The sequence below is a fragment of the Elgaria multicarinata genome, chromosome 8 (assembly GCF_023053635.1).
Source record: "Elgaria multicarinata webbii isolate HBS135686 ecotype San Diego chromosome 8, rElgMul1.1.pri, whole genome shotgun sequence".
In the NCBI taxonomy this organism is placed as follows: domain Eukaryota; kingdom Metazoa; phylum Chordata; class Lepidosauria; order Squamata; family Anguidae; genus Elgaria; species Elgaria multicarinata.
Window position 1 is genome coordinate 37,564,068 of NC_086178.1, and position 19,065 is coordinate 37,583,132.

Sequence of the window (19,065 nt, forward strand, 5' to 3'; positions counted from 1 at the left end):
AATATAAATGAATGTAATTTGGTAGCAGTGTTAAGCAAAGGTGAAAAGAAAGTCGACACATCCCTTCTTTATGCTCACTCATCTAGTTGGACCAAGAGTACAGGCTCTTTCATTCATGTAGGTATATATACCCATTTTCTCTTACAGTCTTCTACCTTCAGATGGCAGTATATTGTCATAAGAGTATCTCTGAATAAGACAAGTTAGCGTTGCAAGTAGGAAATTCAAAGTGCCCTAGTTTCGCTTGAGGGCATATTTTAGATAGTTTTTTTTTTAAAAAAGACTTGCTTTACTTAGAAGCTTTGAGTTCTCCCTGAATTACATCATTTTGGTATCTTCATCTCTACCCAAGTTCTTGCACTTTATATTTCTTTAGGAAAGGAGTCATTCTGGCCCCCAGCCACAAATATCAGAAATATATGTTGTACCCTCCCTCGATCCAGAGGGAGAAGTGGGTAACAAATAAATTTATGATGATGATGATGATGAACATAAGAACTGCCATGAGGGTCCATCTAGTCCACTTTGTTCACACAATGGCCAACCAGCTGTCAACCAGGGACCAACAAAGCAGGACATGGTGCAACAGCACCCTCCCACCCATGTCCCCCAGCAACTGGTGCACACAGGCTTACTGCCTTGATTACTGGAGATAGTATACCACTATCAGGGCTAGTAGCCAATGATAGCCTTCTCCTCCAGAAATTTATCCAACCCCCTTTTAAAGCCAGTAGTGGCCATCACTACATTTTGTGATCGTGAGTTCCGTAATTTAACTATGCGGTGTGTGAAGAAGTACTTCCTTTTATTTGTCCTGAATCTCCTATCAAGCAACTTCATGGGATGACCCTGGGTTCTAGTATTTTGAGAGTGGGAGAAAAATGTCTCCCTATCCACATTCTCCACACCACGTATAATTTTGCACACCTCTGTCATGTCTCCCCTTAGCCTCCTTTTTTCCAAGCTAAACAATCCCAGCTGTTGTAACCTTCCCTCATAGGGAATTTAATAATTCCATGAAAAAAAAATCATAATATTGGATAATGAGATGAATTCCCATATATACTAGTTAATTATGCCCAGATCCATTCATCTAACTGATACATATTCTTTATTACTAATTCATCATTTATGGCACTTCTTGGTGAAAATGCACTTCTGTTCTTATTTTAATGTCACACCACCTTTCTGAAGTGGTTATGCTGGCAGTGCAAGTGGTCAAGGCTATGCAGCACAATCCATGGCAGAGCAGCAGTATGAACTTGCAGCTCATTACAAACACACCCAAAGTACAACCATTCAAATCTCACAGTAATATTCAGATTTAAATTGTTGTTTTTGGAAGTGGGGATGGTGATATGTTTCAATGCAGCATGGAAGGAACCAAAGAAGAGAGTAGTGCCCTTTTCTGAAGGACCCCCTTGGGATGGTAGATCCTCAGCTTTAGAAGTTTGCCACATCAAGGCAGAGACCATGAAGAAGAACTTAATAATATAGTGGAGACAAGAGATAATGCAAGGGAAGAGTGTAAGAATTGGGACGGTATAGAAAATGTAGCATGGGGGGGGGCAGGATTAAAGAGATTGGAACAGGCAGTTTGAGATCTTTCCCTATCCCTGTATATGGAAGTCTAAAGGGGCAAAATTAGGGTCAAGGGATTCACATCTCATGGTGCACATCCCCAAACCTTAATTTTACCTTCCATTCCAGGATCCTCCATACCTTAAAGTTCCCTTGGAGGGACAATTAATTAGGACTAGGAGAAGCACTTTCCCTGCAATCCTATTCAATTCTCCACCCGACTAGTAGAGCCTGTTCATATGTCACATTAACGCAAGGTGGCTTATAAGCTACACACAATCACTTATTTTGCAAATAGTCAACCATTCCTCAACAGACAATCTGACAAATAAACTACACAGTGTACTTCCCCCTCCGCCCCCTGTAGTCCTCCCACCTATTTGGGCAGGTATCCCAGCTTCCTTAGCAGAGGAAACCATATCCCACTGTCCCAGTGCATCAAACAGGTGGTCTCTAATTAGTCTGCTCTGCGCTAGGGGCAACTTCTTCTGCCTCTGCCAGTTTCCCCCATTCTCAACCCTGTGTCAGTCTTTATCCACTGCCTCATTTACTTCCAACTCCTACCCCCCTTTCCCCAGTCCACAACATTATGTGTATCCTGGATGGCAATAGTAGAGGTCCACAAACTGCAGCTGTGCTTGCTAGCCAATCATAATTTTTAAAAGCCAGCCGGAATATATTAAATGCCACTGAGCACACACAGACTGCCTCTCTCTTTCCACTGAAGAAGTGCAGCTTAGTCCCTAACCCCTCCATACCAGAATGAAGAAAGCTTACAGGACAGAGATGCCCCCAGGTGTCAGTATCCTGCACTAAAATAAACCACTGCCCCCATCTCCTTTGAAAGTATACTGAATAGAATGAACAGCATCTCCTTCCCCACAAAAATCCAGCTTCCTCCCTCCCCAGCTCCTATCAAGCAGCTCTTCATAAACATATCCTCTCTCCACACCTAACTTACAATTCTCCAACTCAAAGGACAACTTTAGGAACATACATAACATTTAGGTACATACAACTAGCCCAGTATTGTCTAGATGGAGTCAGAGGCTCTCCAGAGTTTCAAACAGGATTCCTTCCTGGCCCTATCTGAAGATACCATGAATTGAACTTGGGACCTTCTGTATACAAAGCATGTGCTCTACCATTAAGCATGCAACGCATGTGCTCTTCCATAAACAGATAGCTGAGAACATTAGGCTGTACAGGACAGTCTGGGAAAATGAGCAGGGTTTAGGGAAGGGAGGTTTCCAACAGAAGAGAACAGCAGCAAAGTGCATGTATGAAAGATGTTTTAAAATGGTGCAGGCTGCTTTTGCTCCATCAGAAAACTGCAGAGGTGTTGCAGAATTAGGAACACTGTAGCAAAGGCTGGTCTAGCAGGTTTTATTTTTAAGGGTAGAATACCTCAGCTTCTTGCTAGACCCCGAACTTCATCTTCTGATCACTAGAATTAAATTAATGGCTACCATAGCAACTGTAATTGTGGACTCCTGGAAGTGAGCATGCTAAGTCTTATCAGGCTATTTTTGTTTGTTGTATCTTTTTCTTCAAATTTAGAAATTGTTTGCTGAATACCTAGCGTCTTATTCCCCAACACTACGATGGGTATGCAGAAAGCCCCAGCTTTTCTGGGGTGGCCCTCTTTGACTGTTCTGTTAACAGACACAAGACCACCAAGTTCAGTATTATTTATTTATTTATATTTCCATAGCACCTTATCTGCTAAAAAGCCATTAAGGTCATGTACAACAATTTAAAACAATAGAACAATTTAAAACAATCTATGTATTATGACCCTTGTAACATCAACCATGGCAGCTCACTTTTACTTCACAATTTGCTACTTTTCTAGAATTATATTGATAAATGGAAGTCGAATAAATTTGTATGTTTAAAATAAGTTCATAGTTAAGAACTGGCTTTATAGGTCAAAGCCATCACCATGAATTATGCCTGGAAGCAAATTGGCAATTGTTATGCTCTCTATGGCCAAGTCTTACCAAAGACATGTTATACCTACCATTTTCAAAAGAAGCTTCAGTTAGAGCTCATTACAATAAGCAATCCAAGATACAAACAATGGCAAGTTTCTAGCCTCCAGAAGGTATACACTGCAACTCAGATGTATCTGATTAACAAATGCTCCTGGACACAGTCAGTAGCTACATAACTACAAAGAAAATTCCACTCAGATTGCAAACTTTCCCCTTCAGGGAAAGTATCACCCAAACTAGAACACACAACCCAAAACAAGAGGGCAGATCAGCAACTCCAGGTGAAAACAGGATAGAAAGGCTTCATTTTGAAAATGAGTGTTCACTCCAAAGCCCCAATGCCAGCAGGAGTGTATGTTCTGGTGGGTTAAGTAGATTTGGATGTGAGCTTTCATTTTCCTCCCAGCTAATATTTGGGCTTACATACCCATCTTTTTAAAATCCACTAACCAGCACTTCTAAATTCTAGTGTTAACACAAGACTTCTGCTTGTACACACATTGTTGTGATGTAAGTAGTAATTTACTTGCCATCCCCTTTACAAGTTAGCTTGAATGTGGTTTTACTTTTTGCTGAGACCACTACTTAAGAATCATCAAGACATTCACTTTCCTCTCACAGCTCATTGGTAAGACAATAAAGAAAGAACAAACCAACATTTAATATTTTCCTGGCACAATGACAAAAAACTTCCTTTAGGTGTGACAAACTTGTATTGCTGCATAATCTCTCAAGCCCCCCCCCCAAAAAAAATGCAAAAGGGGTGGGAAAGACCACATACCACATATTTCCCAAATTCATACAAGTCTGACCTTCAATGCAGCGATCAATATTCTAGAACAGGTGGATAATTAGGATAATCAGGTGCCAATATCCTCTCAGTTTTCCTTTTCTCTCAATTGTCATGGAAGCTGAGCTGAAAAGCCACCTTTGCTACAACATCCTTTATAATCAAGCATACTTTCTCCACATTCCAGATGAGTGTTATTGCACAGGAAATGTGCAAACATTAATAACATTAACAAGTTATTGAAGATCCAAATGTCTTTTCAACTGCAGGAAAACCACATTTTCTCCACTATTTATCCACAAAAGTGCATATAAATCAAACTGTTTAAAAGCAGCAATTTTAATCACAAGGAGACCCACAGTGGGGCTTATGTCCAGTTACATATTTAACTGGACATAAGCCCCTCTGTATGTATACAGGATTGCAGAGATGTATAGAACTGGGCTGTTATATTACCTATGAGGTAATAACAAAACATTTTGCTCATACTGCCCACATGCCTTCACCATGCAATATTCAATCTGCTCAGAGATGAACACAAGGGCACCAAGCAAGAATAGAATCGGTTAATGCACAGAAATTTCCAGAAGCAAGTGGTAGGAACCTACTAAGCAGATCACTGTTTTTTCCACAAGATGGAAAATAAACATTTAAGAGTAATACTTAATGAATAATTAAGGGATGGTGGTGGCAAGGCTCCTTTGAATTATTTGCAGGTAATTTACTTGCCAACATTTTTATTTCTCTGCTTTCCAGCCCAAGCCAACCCACAAAACATGCATCATCCAAGCTCAAATCCCTTCCTTTCCCCCAACTGCACACCCACTTTATGCTCCAGACAGGCCCTTAGCTTTCATTCTTCCGCTTCAAATTACTAGCCCCAAATAGCTGAGGATTCAATCCCTATGTTCCTCACAGTACTCAGCCACCTACAGAAGGCAGGTATTTTATTTTATTTTTGTATTTGTGCTTTTTAACCTGTTGGTTGTTTTATCATGGTTTTAATTTTTGTGAACCGCCTAGAGAGCTTCGGCTATTGGGCGGTGTAAAAATGTAATAAATAAATAAATAAATATTGTTCCAAACCTTGGCATTTCCCCCCTAAAAGAAGAGAGTCCACATTATCAGTGCAGACTCTTTCCCACACCACCACTTGGGCCTCAGGGATGTCCACACCTGGAACCACAATTTGAATGTATAGATAATGATGCTGTTGGCTGGTAAAATTATTCGTAATTTAACAAATGACTCACTGTAAAGCTTAGTTAGCATGAAATAGGTATTCAAATGCCAACCACAAGGGCTCAATAGATAATCCTGGTGAGATACTGGTGGGTGTTTCAAGGAGGCAAGACATTGATCCAATGCTAGTGATGACTTGCAAAGTTTCTGGCTCCCAGTATTAAGCACATGCAATCCTGTGAGATAGGCTAGGATGAGAGTCTGTGACTGGCCCAAAGTCACCCAGTGAGCTTCCATGGTTGAGTGGGGCTAGAACCCAGATCTCCCAATTCCCAGTCCAACACACTACACTTCACAAGGCGTATTCATAATTTCTGTCTGATCCAATTTCCTCTCTGCTATCTGCTCTCCCACAGTGTTGAAAACACCCACCACAACAGGACAGCCAAAAGGATTGAATAGTAAAAACTGTAGCAGCTGGGTGGGTGGGTAGAGAGCAAGGCTGTGTGATACCTTCAAATACTTTGCAACGGGAGATGGTTACACAGACTTTCATATGGCTTGAGAGCACCCACAACCTGCATATTCAGAATCTCAGGACTATTTTCTCATCTATGCAGTACTACAGATTTGCAAGTAATGGTGTACTGCTTATATGTCTATATAAATACACTCCTGGGTAAGTTTCATTGAACTCAATGGAGCTTACTTCTGAGTAACTATGTATACATTGTATAAGATTACAATGTAAGTTGCTGCCTTTTAATCTTTTCACACATCAGCAGGAAGAATAAAAGTATGTCAAATAAAAAAATCATGTATTGAGGGTTGACTCTGTATATCTAGTTAAGCTCAGAGCTACTGTAACTTTTTTTATCAGCAACAACAGAGATAGAGAATGGGAGAAATGTCTCAGTTCATACAGGCAAAGCTGTGTTGTTGTTTTTACTATTTATATTTGTTTTACACTCTCTGTAAAATGTGGTCTCTTTAGATAATTCCACTTAATTGCCAAAGTAGAAAATGTTTCAGTTCACAACTGGATTTTATCCATCCATTCAAAGTCAAGTGATATATGGCAAAAATGTACTTTAGTCTCATTTAGAAAAATGCAAGAAATACATCATGCAAAGTATATAGTATGTCAAACTACTGAAATTGATCCAATCATTCAAATGCTCTCTGTTTACACAAAGAATATACATTAAGCTTCGAATTATTCCTGAAGTCAATGCCAAAGTATAGCCAAGCTATCATAAACCTATTAGCACCAGAACTTCTACTAAAGAGCTAGCCAGTACTTCAGTTAACAGTTATATAATTCATTCATGAAATTAAATGACTTTCTTTTATCAAACTAAGTAACAATAAATTATTAAAACATTTGTTGTGATATTATAATTTCATTCTGTAGTCTGAGGAAAAAACACCCACATTACTTCCAGAGACACTTACTATAAGTGATCTCTCAAAGAATTTAGAAAACTCCATGGAAAAACATGGGAGGGTTACAAACTGAAAATGATGTCATGTGGACACCACATCATTACCATCATAAAATTATGTGAATGAGGCACTGCCATTGCAGAATAAAAGCTCATCTGGAAGCACCCCCTAGTGATTGGAGTACTTACTGAAGATATAGGTCACTAGGGAAGAGTGGAAATTTCCTCTCTAGTTTTCAACTTGCAAAGTAACTAGGAGGATCTTATTTCCATATGAATGAAGAAAAGCTCACATCACAGCAAGCCCTCTGACAGATGGCCTTAGCAAGAGTAATCACATGTACTCCCTTTTGGGTTCCACCTTGTCAGAATATGTGCCTCAAACATGCAAGAGTATAACCATTTAAACCAACGACCCACCATACTCACTGAACTGGTATGATACAACCCAAGTGTATATTCACTGCCGTGATTCTAAAGGCAGTTTTCTGTAACTTCCTCAATTTACACTTCCTTTAAAAAATCGTAAGGAAATCTCACCCTTAAGGTTTAAGGGCAAATTTGGTAACTAGAAGGGGGGGGGGGAATTCCCACTTACAACCCAACCAATCTGGATGAAAATATTCAAGATATTCATCAAGCCCTTCCGTAGGTCTGTATGGGCTGGAGGATTGAAATTATATCATCCACGGGGGGAAAATTAACGGAAGGAAAGATGTGAGTGTTCAAAATGTAATGAAGGCACATGCTTGCCAGTTTCCCAAATACCCACGTAAGTTAATCTATTGTGGACGGAGTTACCTACTAGAGAAAAAGACAAAGACGACAAGTAGAGAGAAAGCGGACACCCCCTCGGTTTCTGAAGGCTTTTCCTCCACCCGTGCAGCCTGCCAGCAGCCAAGCGAAAGACGCCTCCGAGCCAGTGGCAGCGCGTGGCAAGAGCTCCCTGTGCGCGAGAGAGCTGCACGCAGAAGCCCCCAGGCGAAGAGCAGCCGAGGGGGGAATCCTTCCCTCTCTGTGTCCCTGGCATGGCGGGTAGGTGGTGGTGGGGGACTCCCTAGCAGGACCCTGCCTCGTCCACACTGACGCAGCTTGCCAGGAAGGAGGAGCCTGACGTTGGCAGTAGGTGGTCCCTCCGTAAACCGCACCCCCCCACCGAAAGAAGGCAGGCAAGCGGGCGGGCGGGGTGGGGGAGAAGGAGGAAGGCGGCGAGTCAGCTGGGGACACTCAGGCCCCCCTTTCCTTCTCACAATGGGCCCGTCCTCGCACGGGACTCTGCCCAGTCAGCCTCACATCCCTCCCTCCCTCCCTCCGTCCGTCCACCCGCCGGCCGTGAACCAGAGGCGCGGCGAAGCCACCTCTGTGGTGTGTCGAAGATGCCTCCTCCCGCCCGCCCTCCGTCGTCTCCTCCCGCCTCCCGCTGTCATGGTCGGTCTATTTTTAGACTTGAACGCGGCGCGTGTTAAGAGCTCCCGGCCCGCCGTTCGCCTCGTGGCCCCCGTTGGTGGCGACACAAGCTCGAAGCCCGGCCGGGCAAGGCAGCTCGTGCCGCGATTCTCTGCCCTCACACCACCCCCGCCAGCTCCTGAAGTGCCCGCTCGCCCTTACCCCAGCTCTTGGCGGTCCGCCCCAGAAACTCGCCGCTGTTCGGATTGTAGATGAATTGCCGCCACTCGGCCATAGCCTGGCTGAAGGGCTTCTTCTCCTCCTTGGCCATAACTAGCAAAGCGAGAGACAGAGGAGGACAGGAGGGGGCTGTTGCTGATTCCCTGGCGGCGGCGGCGGCGGCGGCGGTTCCCTGCCGAAACAACAGCGGATCCTCAGAACCGCTAAGTAACTATCCCTCAGGCGCCCGGCGGGAGAGCAGAAGAGAGGAAAGGAAAGAGGGGCTGGGCCAGTCACACGCACCGAGCTGAGCTACTCGCGCCGCCTCTCCCCACCCCGGCTCCTACGTCAGCGCGCTCAGGAGCCAATCGCCACTCGCGTCGGCTTGGAGCCTAGCCGCCCGCTCCGACCCTCGTACTGCCACCTGCTGGGCGTGCGAGGAGGCGACAGAAAAGGCTGGCTGGTCGAAAGGCGCCTGCTTGCACTAGCGGCGCCCGAATGCTCGCGTCTTGCATAGGAGGGATGGGGACGGGACACAGGCGAGCGAGCCCAAAGCCCGCCTCCTCCCGTTTCTTCTTCCAATCGTGGGTCTCAATGGAGAAGACGACGCGGTCTGCCCACATGCCTCTGGACTGAGGATGGCGGTGCGGCTGGCGGCTGCCCACCAAGAGTGTGTATGGCCTCTTGGGGTCAAAAGTAGGCCAGAGAGACGGGAGACGGACCGTGCTCTTTTTCACAATTTGGGGGATTTCTCCCTTGCCTTGACCATATAAGGAATGAAATGTTGCAACAGTTACGTTGAAAACAATACGGTTAAACATACACGTACAAACTCATCTATGCTTTCAAGCTCAGGGTATTGTGAAACGCAGCCTAAATAATCATTCGTAAAGAAATTCACTGGCTGCCCCTTCATTTGCTTTATACACACAACTACACAGGATATTTACCTCTGCAAGTTCAAATTCTACTTAGACAACTAGGGTTGTCAACTTAAGTTTAAAAAAAATCAGGAGACCTGAGCTTTGAACTGGAATTCTGCCTGTTAAAATTAAAAGAAGCTCTGGGAGTTCAAAGACTGATGTGTTCACATGGCTTATTTAGGAGGAAATTCCACTCTGCACGTGTTTAATGGTAATTTTTAATCCCAGAACTATATGGTGTTTTATATGTAATTACTTGTCGTTCAATACAATGCTGTGCCATAATGTTTGCATATCACAGAATGGAGCTCTGGCACAGAAAATGATTGCTAAATTGCTGCTCCAGAGTTGTAGTGCACAACGTCACGTTATCTCCATGCGCTAAATTATGCTGTCACGAGCACCACATTAGTCTCTTACCTGTTGGACTAGATGACACTCAAGTTGTGCACCTTTCTTGCACAGCTCTGACCCACAAAACAGTGTTGCAGGTTTTTTTTTTAAGAACAGACATGCTATTTAAAAGTAGAAAACCAATTCTGGGTAACTGCTGTTTCATTTCTCATATTTTATCATGAAATTTGTTCCTCTCCAAACAAATTTGTTCTGCTCTATAGTTCCCTTCCTCAAGATTGTTTTTCTTCTCCCACTGTGGGTGATATGAAGAAGATCATGATTACAATGAGATGTAGGAAGAGAAATACATACTACTTTACGTGCAGTTATACAGAGTCTTTTTTTAATATACATTTCCTTACCTAATTACTTAAAAGGCAAGACTTTTTACTTAGTGGCAATGACATTAAGTAGTACTGCAATACTGTGGAGAGCTCCTCTGCTCTAGCCCCAACGCTTTAATACTTCCTATGTGGTAAACTCAAAAAATACTTGAAAGTAAGACTATTTTTCTCTCAGCTCTTGCTCATTCTGTACTACGGAGAAAAATTAACCTACTATACGTGCTTTTTGTTTTAGGATTATAAACTAACCAAAACTCTGTGTAGGAGATGCAGAGGAGGAGTAAGGAGGAATGCTTTACCTGTGGCTATCCTGCACTGATCAGGGGATTGGACTAGATAACCCTCTAGGTCCCTTCCAACTCTCATCATTCTGTGTGGATAATATTAGTTACCAGTTGAAGAGTGTTCAATAATTCAGCTTTACACAGGTCAAGTGCAGGCATTGGCTGAGTTTGGATGACACAGTAATCAACTGGGGAGAAGGGGGTAATAGGAACAGAATGGGAAACAACCATTGATTAGAGTGTCGTCTGAACTCAGCCATTGACTTTGGAGGTATCGTGACAATATTTCTGGGGTGTGTGTTCAAACCCTATACTCATGTTTATTCTATCTGAAAAAGAGTGCAATTTTTTTGTTTACTTTCTCATGAACATGAATAGGGTTGAATAACCAGATCAAAATATTCAGGTTAGTTTCACTACCTCCCATTCTGTACCTACTTCCTCCTGGCCAAGTTGAACTGGGCACATGCAAAACAGACTTTACAAGACTTTATGAGGATAAAATGGACCAGAAAATCACAATTATAAGAAAAACTACAAGTGTTATGCTGCTAATAGGGCAAAACACATACTAGACCTCCCCTCTGACCTGACACAACAAATAAACGCAGTACAAACAAATCAGCTAATAAATTTAATCCCAGAAAAGTCTATGGGGGGAAAAACTGACAGTATCTGTCAAATTGCTGGAGGTTACTTGCCAAATATTTAATTCCTATAAAGAAGCAAGTTCTTACCCTTTTTACCTCAGAACCAATTCAGATCATCCCCCAAATTACCTCTCCTACATTAAATTTCAGACATCGATTTTCTTAGCCATTTTCTGAGTATAAACCGTAGAATTTACTGCTCGCCCCCTAATTTCTGATTATAATGGCAGAATGTGATTTGTCTCACCCTATAATGCATTTGGAACTCAGGTTAACACTTCATGCACCTGATGAAGTGGACTGTAGTACTCCACAAAAGCACCTTATGCCATAATAAATTTGTTAGTCAAGACTCTTTGTTTTTTGTTGTTGTTGCAACAGACTAAGATGGCTACATCTGGTGGGGGTTGGCAATATTATAATGGCAACTGTTGCATAGTAATCCAGCCACTACAAGGTAGCACTTTCATGCCATTGCCAAAGAAGAGGGGCTTAACATTTGTCACTGGGGGATAGAGAGGGATTTATACTCACCTCATTCTAGACAGGTCGAGGTCTCAAGATCCTAAACTTCAGTGCGGAGAATCCTGCCCTTTCCTTTGCAAAAAAAAAAAAAGTATAGTAAGTCTGCAATCCTAAATGTACTTACCTGAGAGTAAGTCCAATTTAACTCAATGGGGCTTACTTCTGAGTAGATGTGTATAGAAGGCACTGTAACTTGTTTTTATCTGCAATCACCACTACAGGTCAGATGGGATCTGTTGACTAAGGCCCTCTAGAAGACTAACCTACCGATTTAGAATTACTTTAAGTCCATATTAGTCCCTTAGATGTGCCCTTGCCTTCTCCTGGCCCAAGACATTTTGTGTCCTGAAATGGAGCATCACACACACCATGGCAACCACTTTAAAAAAAATCTTGCTGTACCATTCAGACAACAATTTCTACCCTCCTCTAAATTCTGCTGCCTGAAGTAGTCTGCTTCATCTTGCTGCCTAATACAGCCAGTCCTGCCTTCTCCCCCAAAATTCTTTGGTTGGAGATCACGTTTCTGGGAGTTTAGCAGGGCTTGACAAATCCAAAAGAGTTCCTTTCCACTCCCAAAAGTGAGACTCAGCATGTTGATTACTGGGTGGCAGAAAAATAATTTTCTTCTGCTGCCCCTTATGCCTGGAACGCTCTTCCAGAGCATTTGAGAACTACAAGTTCAACCGCAGCTTTTAAAGCTCAGCTAAAAACTTTTCTTTTTTCTAAAGCTTTTAAAACTTGATTTTGTTCTGACTTTATACTGTTAGTTTTACCCTACCCAGTGCCTGTTCACCCTACCCTGTGCCTGTTTGCATTCTCTTCCCCTCCTTATTGTTTTATTATGCTTTTATTAGAATGTAAGCCTATGCGGCAGGGTCTTGCTATTTACTGTTTTACTCTGTACAGCACCATGTACATTGATGGTGCCATATAAATAAATAAATAATAATAATAATAAGAAGAAGAAGAAACAAGCTGATTGGAATATTGAAAAGCTCAAACTTTCACTCACTATGTAAGAATAGCAACTCCAAAATTTAAATATTGAGAAGAGGCCTTCTGTTCACAGCATCTGAGGAAAAACAAACAATAGATGGAGTGAATGCAGCCTCAAATCCCTTTTTCTAATGTACATTTATGAAGGTAAATGGGCAGGCACAAACCGCTTTTCTTTTCATCCATGTCCATGGAATGGATGATGGGGCTCAAAATGTATCCTTTTATCCTCTTCTTACTCCAGCTGAAAGTCCAAGCTCGCCTTTCCTCTGTCCTAAAATACTAAACCCCAACAAAGGGTTTACCTCACACTTAAGTTCTTTATCAGATCCCTTAGTGTAGGTACGGGTAATTTTTTTTACTTCAAACATCAAAAAGGGGCAGGGACAGTTGTTAAAGAGCTTGTCAGTAATGGCTGGCATACTGAAGAATAAACATGTTATCTATGAACAAATAATCCTATGGGTTGAATCCAGGATCTGCCTTCCATTGATGGAATGACTCCACCCAGAGAAGATGCCTCCAAATGATTTTTGAGGACCCCCCTTCTCACCCCATTCACCAGGGTCCCTCAGTGTTTTGTGTTGCATTTTCATGAGGCTGAGGGGCCTTTGTGGGGGAGAAGGGGTGGGGAAGTCCGCTTCCGCTAGGCCAGGTGCACACGCCTAAATCTGGACCCTAAAATTAACTAACTAAATCCTGAGACTAAGCTGAAAGGGCTCTCTGTATTCTCCTATTTTCTCTCACCTTATTCTAAATAATTTCTTCCCTCACAGACTAGAACTGACTCCCCAACTCTGACCCCCCCCCACTGCCTCTGACTCACTCTCTGTGCCCCTCCCTTCTCCAGATTCAAAAGGATTCTCTAACTGCCGTGGAACACTCCTGTCAATCATGAGCAGCTCCTCACCACACTCTAAACTGGCTCACACATTACTTACAGAGAATCCAGCACATCTGGAGGGCACGTAATTTGCAAAGACTGGGCTAGCAGGATTACACCCCTTTCTCCTCTTCTTACTCTAAAGTCCAGTGATTTTCCACTAACTTTTAGAAGTCTCTCTTAGCTGGACTCTCTGAGGATGCTTCCAGAAGAGGCTTTTATTGTGCAATCTCACTGCCTCATTCATGGAATTTTATAGGGGTCCAGATCCAGATGACATCTTCAATTTACAGCTCTCCCATATTTTCCCACCACTTCTTCTGTCTTTTTTCTTACAGGAAAAAAAACCCATTAAGGAATAATAAACAGCATAGATGCACAATGCCTTTTGATTGTTGGTAATAGGAGTCCTCCATCTGGAAGCACATGGCTTGAACATATTTCTCTCTCTGAAATTGAATGAAGATACACAGGGAGAGACTACATATCAAGAGTTTATTTTGCACTTTGTTTTTTTTTAATGTACTTTTAATGTGTTTAAAATTCTGTTTTTATTCTATTTTATTTTGTCCACCGCTCCAAAATTCTGAATGGGGAGTGGTATATAAATATTGTAAATAAAATAAATAAGAGAACTCTGTCTTAACTGGCAGATTTTATAGCCATAGTCCCACCTAGAGAATCTGGTTTAGGTTATCGTCTGACCATAAGCAGAGTACAAATCAGGAGTTTCACAGCTGCGGAACTAAGAAATTCACAATAATTACCTGTGAGGCAAAGTGTCCCATGGCAGGGGGCTTCCCTAAATCAAGCTATGACAAAAACATACACGGAGTTGAAGTCATTTGTTCTGTGTACAAACAGAAAAGGAAGGAGGGATCAAGCTCATATGATGTCTCCATGTGGAAGACCATAAAATTTAGGCATAGGCAATGGGGCTGATAGAAGTAGACTTCCCAGCCCTCCTCCCCATGGGAGACCCTCCAGCCCCCTGAAAATGGTAACCAAGACAGTTGTGGGACCTTGCTGAATGGGGTGCTGTGGTATGGGGGGAAGCCCCCCCCCAAAAAAAATTGGTCAGAAGCTATGCAGGGGACCCTGCTGAATGGGGTAAGTGGGGGCAAAAATTAGGTGATGGCATCTTCAACGAGTGGAGCCCTTCCATCAACAGAAGGCAGATCTTGGATCAGCTGATGGAACATGCTAGAAATTGCTTCCATGTGGTAAACCATTATGTGTACACCAACTTGCTGTGCAGATTGGCCTCCACAAGGTATTAATCTGGGATGTTTGGCAGTAATGTGGAAAAAACAGCCAATCCAAGTGACAAACTGGTTCAAGCAAAACTGCTTGCCATATGTAGCAACCACCACCACTTGAATGCAGATACAGCCTTCATGTGAGAGTCTCCTTGTGATAAGGAGATGTGAGGGAATGTTGTCTATGAAAGAGATAGAGGCCATGGAAGATAGCTACAACAATTAAACTGGTTCTAGTGCAGCATAATGAAAGGAATTTAATTTGTTTGAGGAACAATTAGTTAAAAGAAATAGGAATGAAGCTGCTCTCTTGAAAAAGAGAGCATTTGTTCATAGTGTTGGGGAGGAAACACAAGACATTTTTATATTAGAGTGCCAAGTTTTTCCTCTTTCTTCCTTTACAATCTCTCTCTCTCTCTCTCTCTCTCTCTCATATATATATATATATATATATATATATATATATATATATCAGAAATTTAGCCTCTTTTCCTTCGATCTGAGGAAAAGCTTTAAATATCCAGTATGAGGTATCTAAATACAATATTGTTGTTGTTTATTCATTCAGTCGCTTCCGACTCTTTGTGACTTCATGGACCAGCCCACACCAGAGCTAATCTAATTGAGGTAACCTAAATGATTATCATTTAGATTACCTCATAATCATTTAGATTATGAGGTTATCTAAATGATACAATACCATTTAGATTACCTCATACTGGATATTTAAAGCTTTTCCTCAGATCGAAGGAAAAGAGGCTAAATTTCTGTACACTTTTACAGCTGAGAAACAGTAACACTGAATACAAGATTAAGAAAAAGATGGCCTAAATATCATTAAATCAAACTCTCCTTACCATTTCTCTTTGCTCCCATGTATAACAACAACAACCCCAAAACAAAAACACCAATCTCTGAGAAAATAAAATCTAGCAAATATTTGAAAACTGATTTAAGATTATTGTTAGGTCAGTTGATTGCAATGAAAAGATTGAGACTGCAAACCTATATCCTGGGAGCAAGCCCTGTTGTACCCAATGGGACTTTTTTCTGAGAAGACATGTATAAGGCTTGCTTAGCATACTAAAGTATTAAATGGGTCACAGACCTACAGATCCAGTCAACCAGCAGCCCCAAATTCTACGCTATGCTGTGTAAGAGGACACACACTGCCAGGGGTTAAAGCATGAGTTAAAAATAGAAGGAGAGCTCTACCTCCCCCATTCCTTGGCACGTAGCTCTTCCTGCAAAATCCCCCTTCCTCTCTGCCAAAAAAACGATGGCATTTTTCAGAAGTTACACTAAAACACCTTTTATTCTGGAAGGCATGGCTTGTGGATGTTGTTGTCATAAGAGAGAAAGCTGGCTTTAAAATATCTTAACATTTTAGCTAAGGTAGGTTTAGATTTGCATTTCAGATTCAGGGAATGTAAAACACGTTTTGAGCATCACTTGTGAAAAGTGATGCCTTAAACATCTCGGCCAATTCAACTATATCCATTGCACACCTATGAAAAGCCCTTTCTGGAGCCTTGCAGCTCTCTGATCTGCTTTCTTGATCCCTCTGTTCTTTCCCACGCTCTCCAAATATGCATACTAGGCAAAAGAGTTGAGTCCTAATTAGAGGTTCAGCAAGAAACAGGTGCTGCAGCAGGAATTTGTTCTGATATTTCTAGGAGCTACCTAAATACTGAATACATAAACCATAGACTAAACAGTGATGAGAACATAAAAGGATGACTATAGCTGAAAATGTTAATAGGGACAGCATTAGAAATACAGGGTTGGGGTGAAATTACGCAATTGCTGGCTAAACATTGTGATCTGCTCCCACAGCCTGCTTTGAAACTGTTTCCAACAGCCGCGGTCTCTAAGCACCTTTCAATCCTGGCAAAAGGTTGGTTTAAAATGTACAAAATGCCTATGCACTAATGTAGAATGTCATGTGTGAATCGTACATGTGTACTTTTCATACACAAAGTGAAATGTGTAGATGTGAAATTGTCACGTGTGACATCTGTACCCAGGATGAATGCAAGTTCCTCCATGGAAGTCTTTTCCATTTCGAAATGTTGTAATATTTGAAGTGGTTTTCATCTCTGAGCTGGCATCAGCATACTTCCTTGTTCTCTTGAAAGGAGGAGCTCCGAAGGAGGAAAATGTGAGGGCACATGGCAAATGCAAGAAGGATTAGTTCTGTAGCCACTGTGACAAAAGGGAAATTGTGAAAACTGCTTTCTGTTGCATGTATAAAATATATAAAAGTTATGAGGCACATGCTTCCGCAATTTACCCCAAACAATGAAAGACTTCCCACTATTAAGCAAGGATGAAAATGTCTGTGTCACTTGAAAGCAAAGCGACTGCAAAAAAAAAACCTGGCTGGCTGCCACTGAATCAGATGAGTACTGCACAGGAAAATGGAATCATTGTATACATTCCCATAAATACTCCCTACGCATTCAAGCAAGATTCTGTTCTGGCAACAGGACAATGGTGAGAAAGCCATGAAAGTGAGAGAAAAAAATTGGCTTGGATACTCAGTCAAATGTGACAACAGTTCTGCTCTGAGATAATTCCCCCCTTGATATTTGCAGTTGTAGAATGTCACAGCTATGTCACTGGGAGGCCCATACATCACAGGAGTGTTGCTAAGACAAACCATTCTGTAAAGTAATTTGCAAGTTTAAATGGTTATAGAAGTAATAAACAGAAGGAGAAGGAAGTTTATTTCCAGCATGAAGTGTTTAACAGCCCCACAAGTCATTTCACTGGATCAAGTGTCACTAACTAAACAAAATGTCATGCTTAAAAGCCAACATGGTACCTTACCAGATTCCCACAGAATTTTGTTTGAAACGTCATGCAAATTTGGCTTTGTCAATTATCCTGCTTTTGCAGTCTTCTGCTTTTACCACATGGACTAGAGGTATCCTAAATGAATGCTTGTGAGTGAATGAGGGCATATTAATAGATGCAAGAATCCCTGACAAGGGTCAAACTGGTGCAAGGTAGCTTTTATGCAGATTCAGAAGGAATTTTAAGATGCCTTTTTTAATGGTGTGCTGCTTTTAATGATGCTCTGGTTTTGAATGTTTGAATTAGTTGCATGTATTTTATGGTCTTTTTATTTGTGTTGTACCCTGCCTCGTTCCAGAAGGAGAGGTGGGTAACAAATAAATAAGTATATTATTATTATTATTATTATTATTATTATTATTATTATTATTATGATCACTATACTGAATAATCCACTAGAATAAGTTGTTCTCTATCAGATTTATTCATTTAACTGTAATATGAGTATAGTTTGCTGGTATGAAAGATACGTTATTTGGATTTTTAGCTAAGCATTGCAAATGTGCATCCTGAAAATATGTTTCAAAAATATCGTTTATTATAGTGTGTAATAATTGGATAAATCAACTGCAGTGTCGATGTTGAAATGCTTGGGTTTTTCCAAGTCTGCCCAGATGCTGCTCAGTAAAAGAATATATGCATATGCTGAAACATTTAGCTGATCTGTGCTTGCTGCAAGGGCATCAGAGGTTCTACCAGATGATGCCTTTTTTCACAAATATGGAGAATAAGGAGAGCAAGAGGACAGTGGCACATCTGGATCTATTGAAATGCAAAGAAAGAATAAAGGAGAACCTTTTGGTTTTTCTGAAAAAACTAAAGGACAGCATAAAAATAGTGGGGTGGGAGGGGAACATAATTACCAAAGGGTGCAATTCCATGCATGTTTAGACAGACAAAAAGTCCTACAATTCCCCAACTCCTGCCTGGGGAATGCTAGGACTTGTAGCACTTTTTTCCTGTTTAAATGTGCATAGGATTACACCTGCAGTGTTGAAAGGAATAGCTTAAGCACATAGTTACAATATATCAAAATTAAAGAAAACTAGCTAGGGATAGAAGACTTAATGAGGGGCGTGTTGTTGATTACTGTATTTTTATTCTGCTTTTCAGACAATTAATTTCAGACAGCTATGGTTTCCCAGGCAATAGTTCACACCAATAAAAAGAAATCCATGTCCTGCCATCATCAGCTTACAGAAGGGAAAAGGAACAGAGGGAAAAGGTAGAAAATTGGAATCAGTTCTTCAAGGCCAGAACAAGGTGGTGAGCTATAAATGGGCATTTATATCTTGTTCTGGCTAGAGTGTTTCTTCCCTGACTGGTGTTCTTGCTTGACTCGT

The 19,065-nt window shown here is 41.5% G+C and overlaps 1 protein-coding gene across 1 annotated transcript in view; it reads right to left on the bottom strand.

The window, feature by feature from the left end:
* ATP1B3 (ATPase Na+/K+ transporting subunit beta 3) overlaps positions 1-8,913 on the bottom strand; it is a 30,257-nt gene extending 21,344 nt beyond the window's left edge. The window contains exon 1 of the mRNA XM_063132173.1: positions 8,604-8,913. Within this exon, the coding sequence (XP_062988243.1) occupies positions 8,604-8,712 (109 nt within the window). The 5' untranslated portion in view covers positions 8,713-8,913. The remainder of the gene's footprint in view (positions 1-8,603) is intronic.
* Between the last annotated feature and the right edge of the window lie 10,152 nt (positions 8,914-19,065).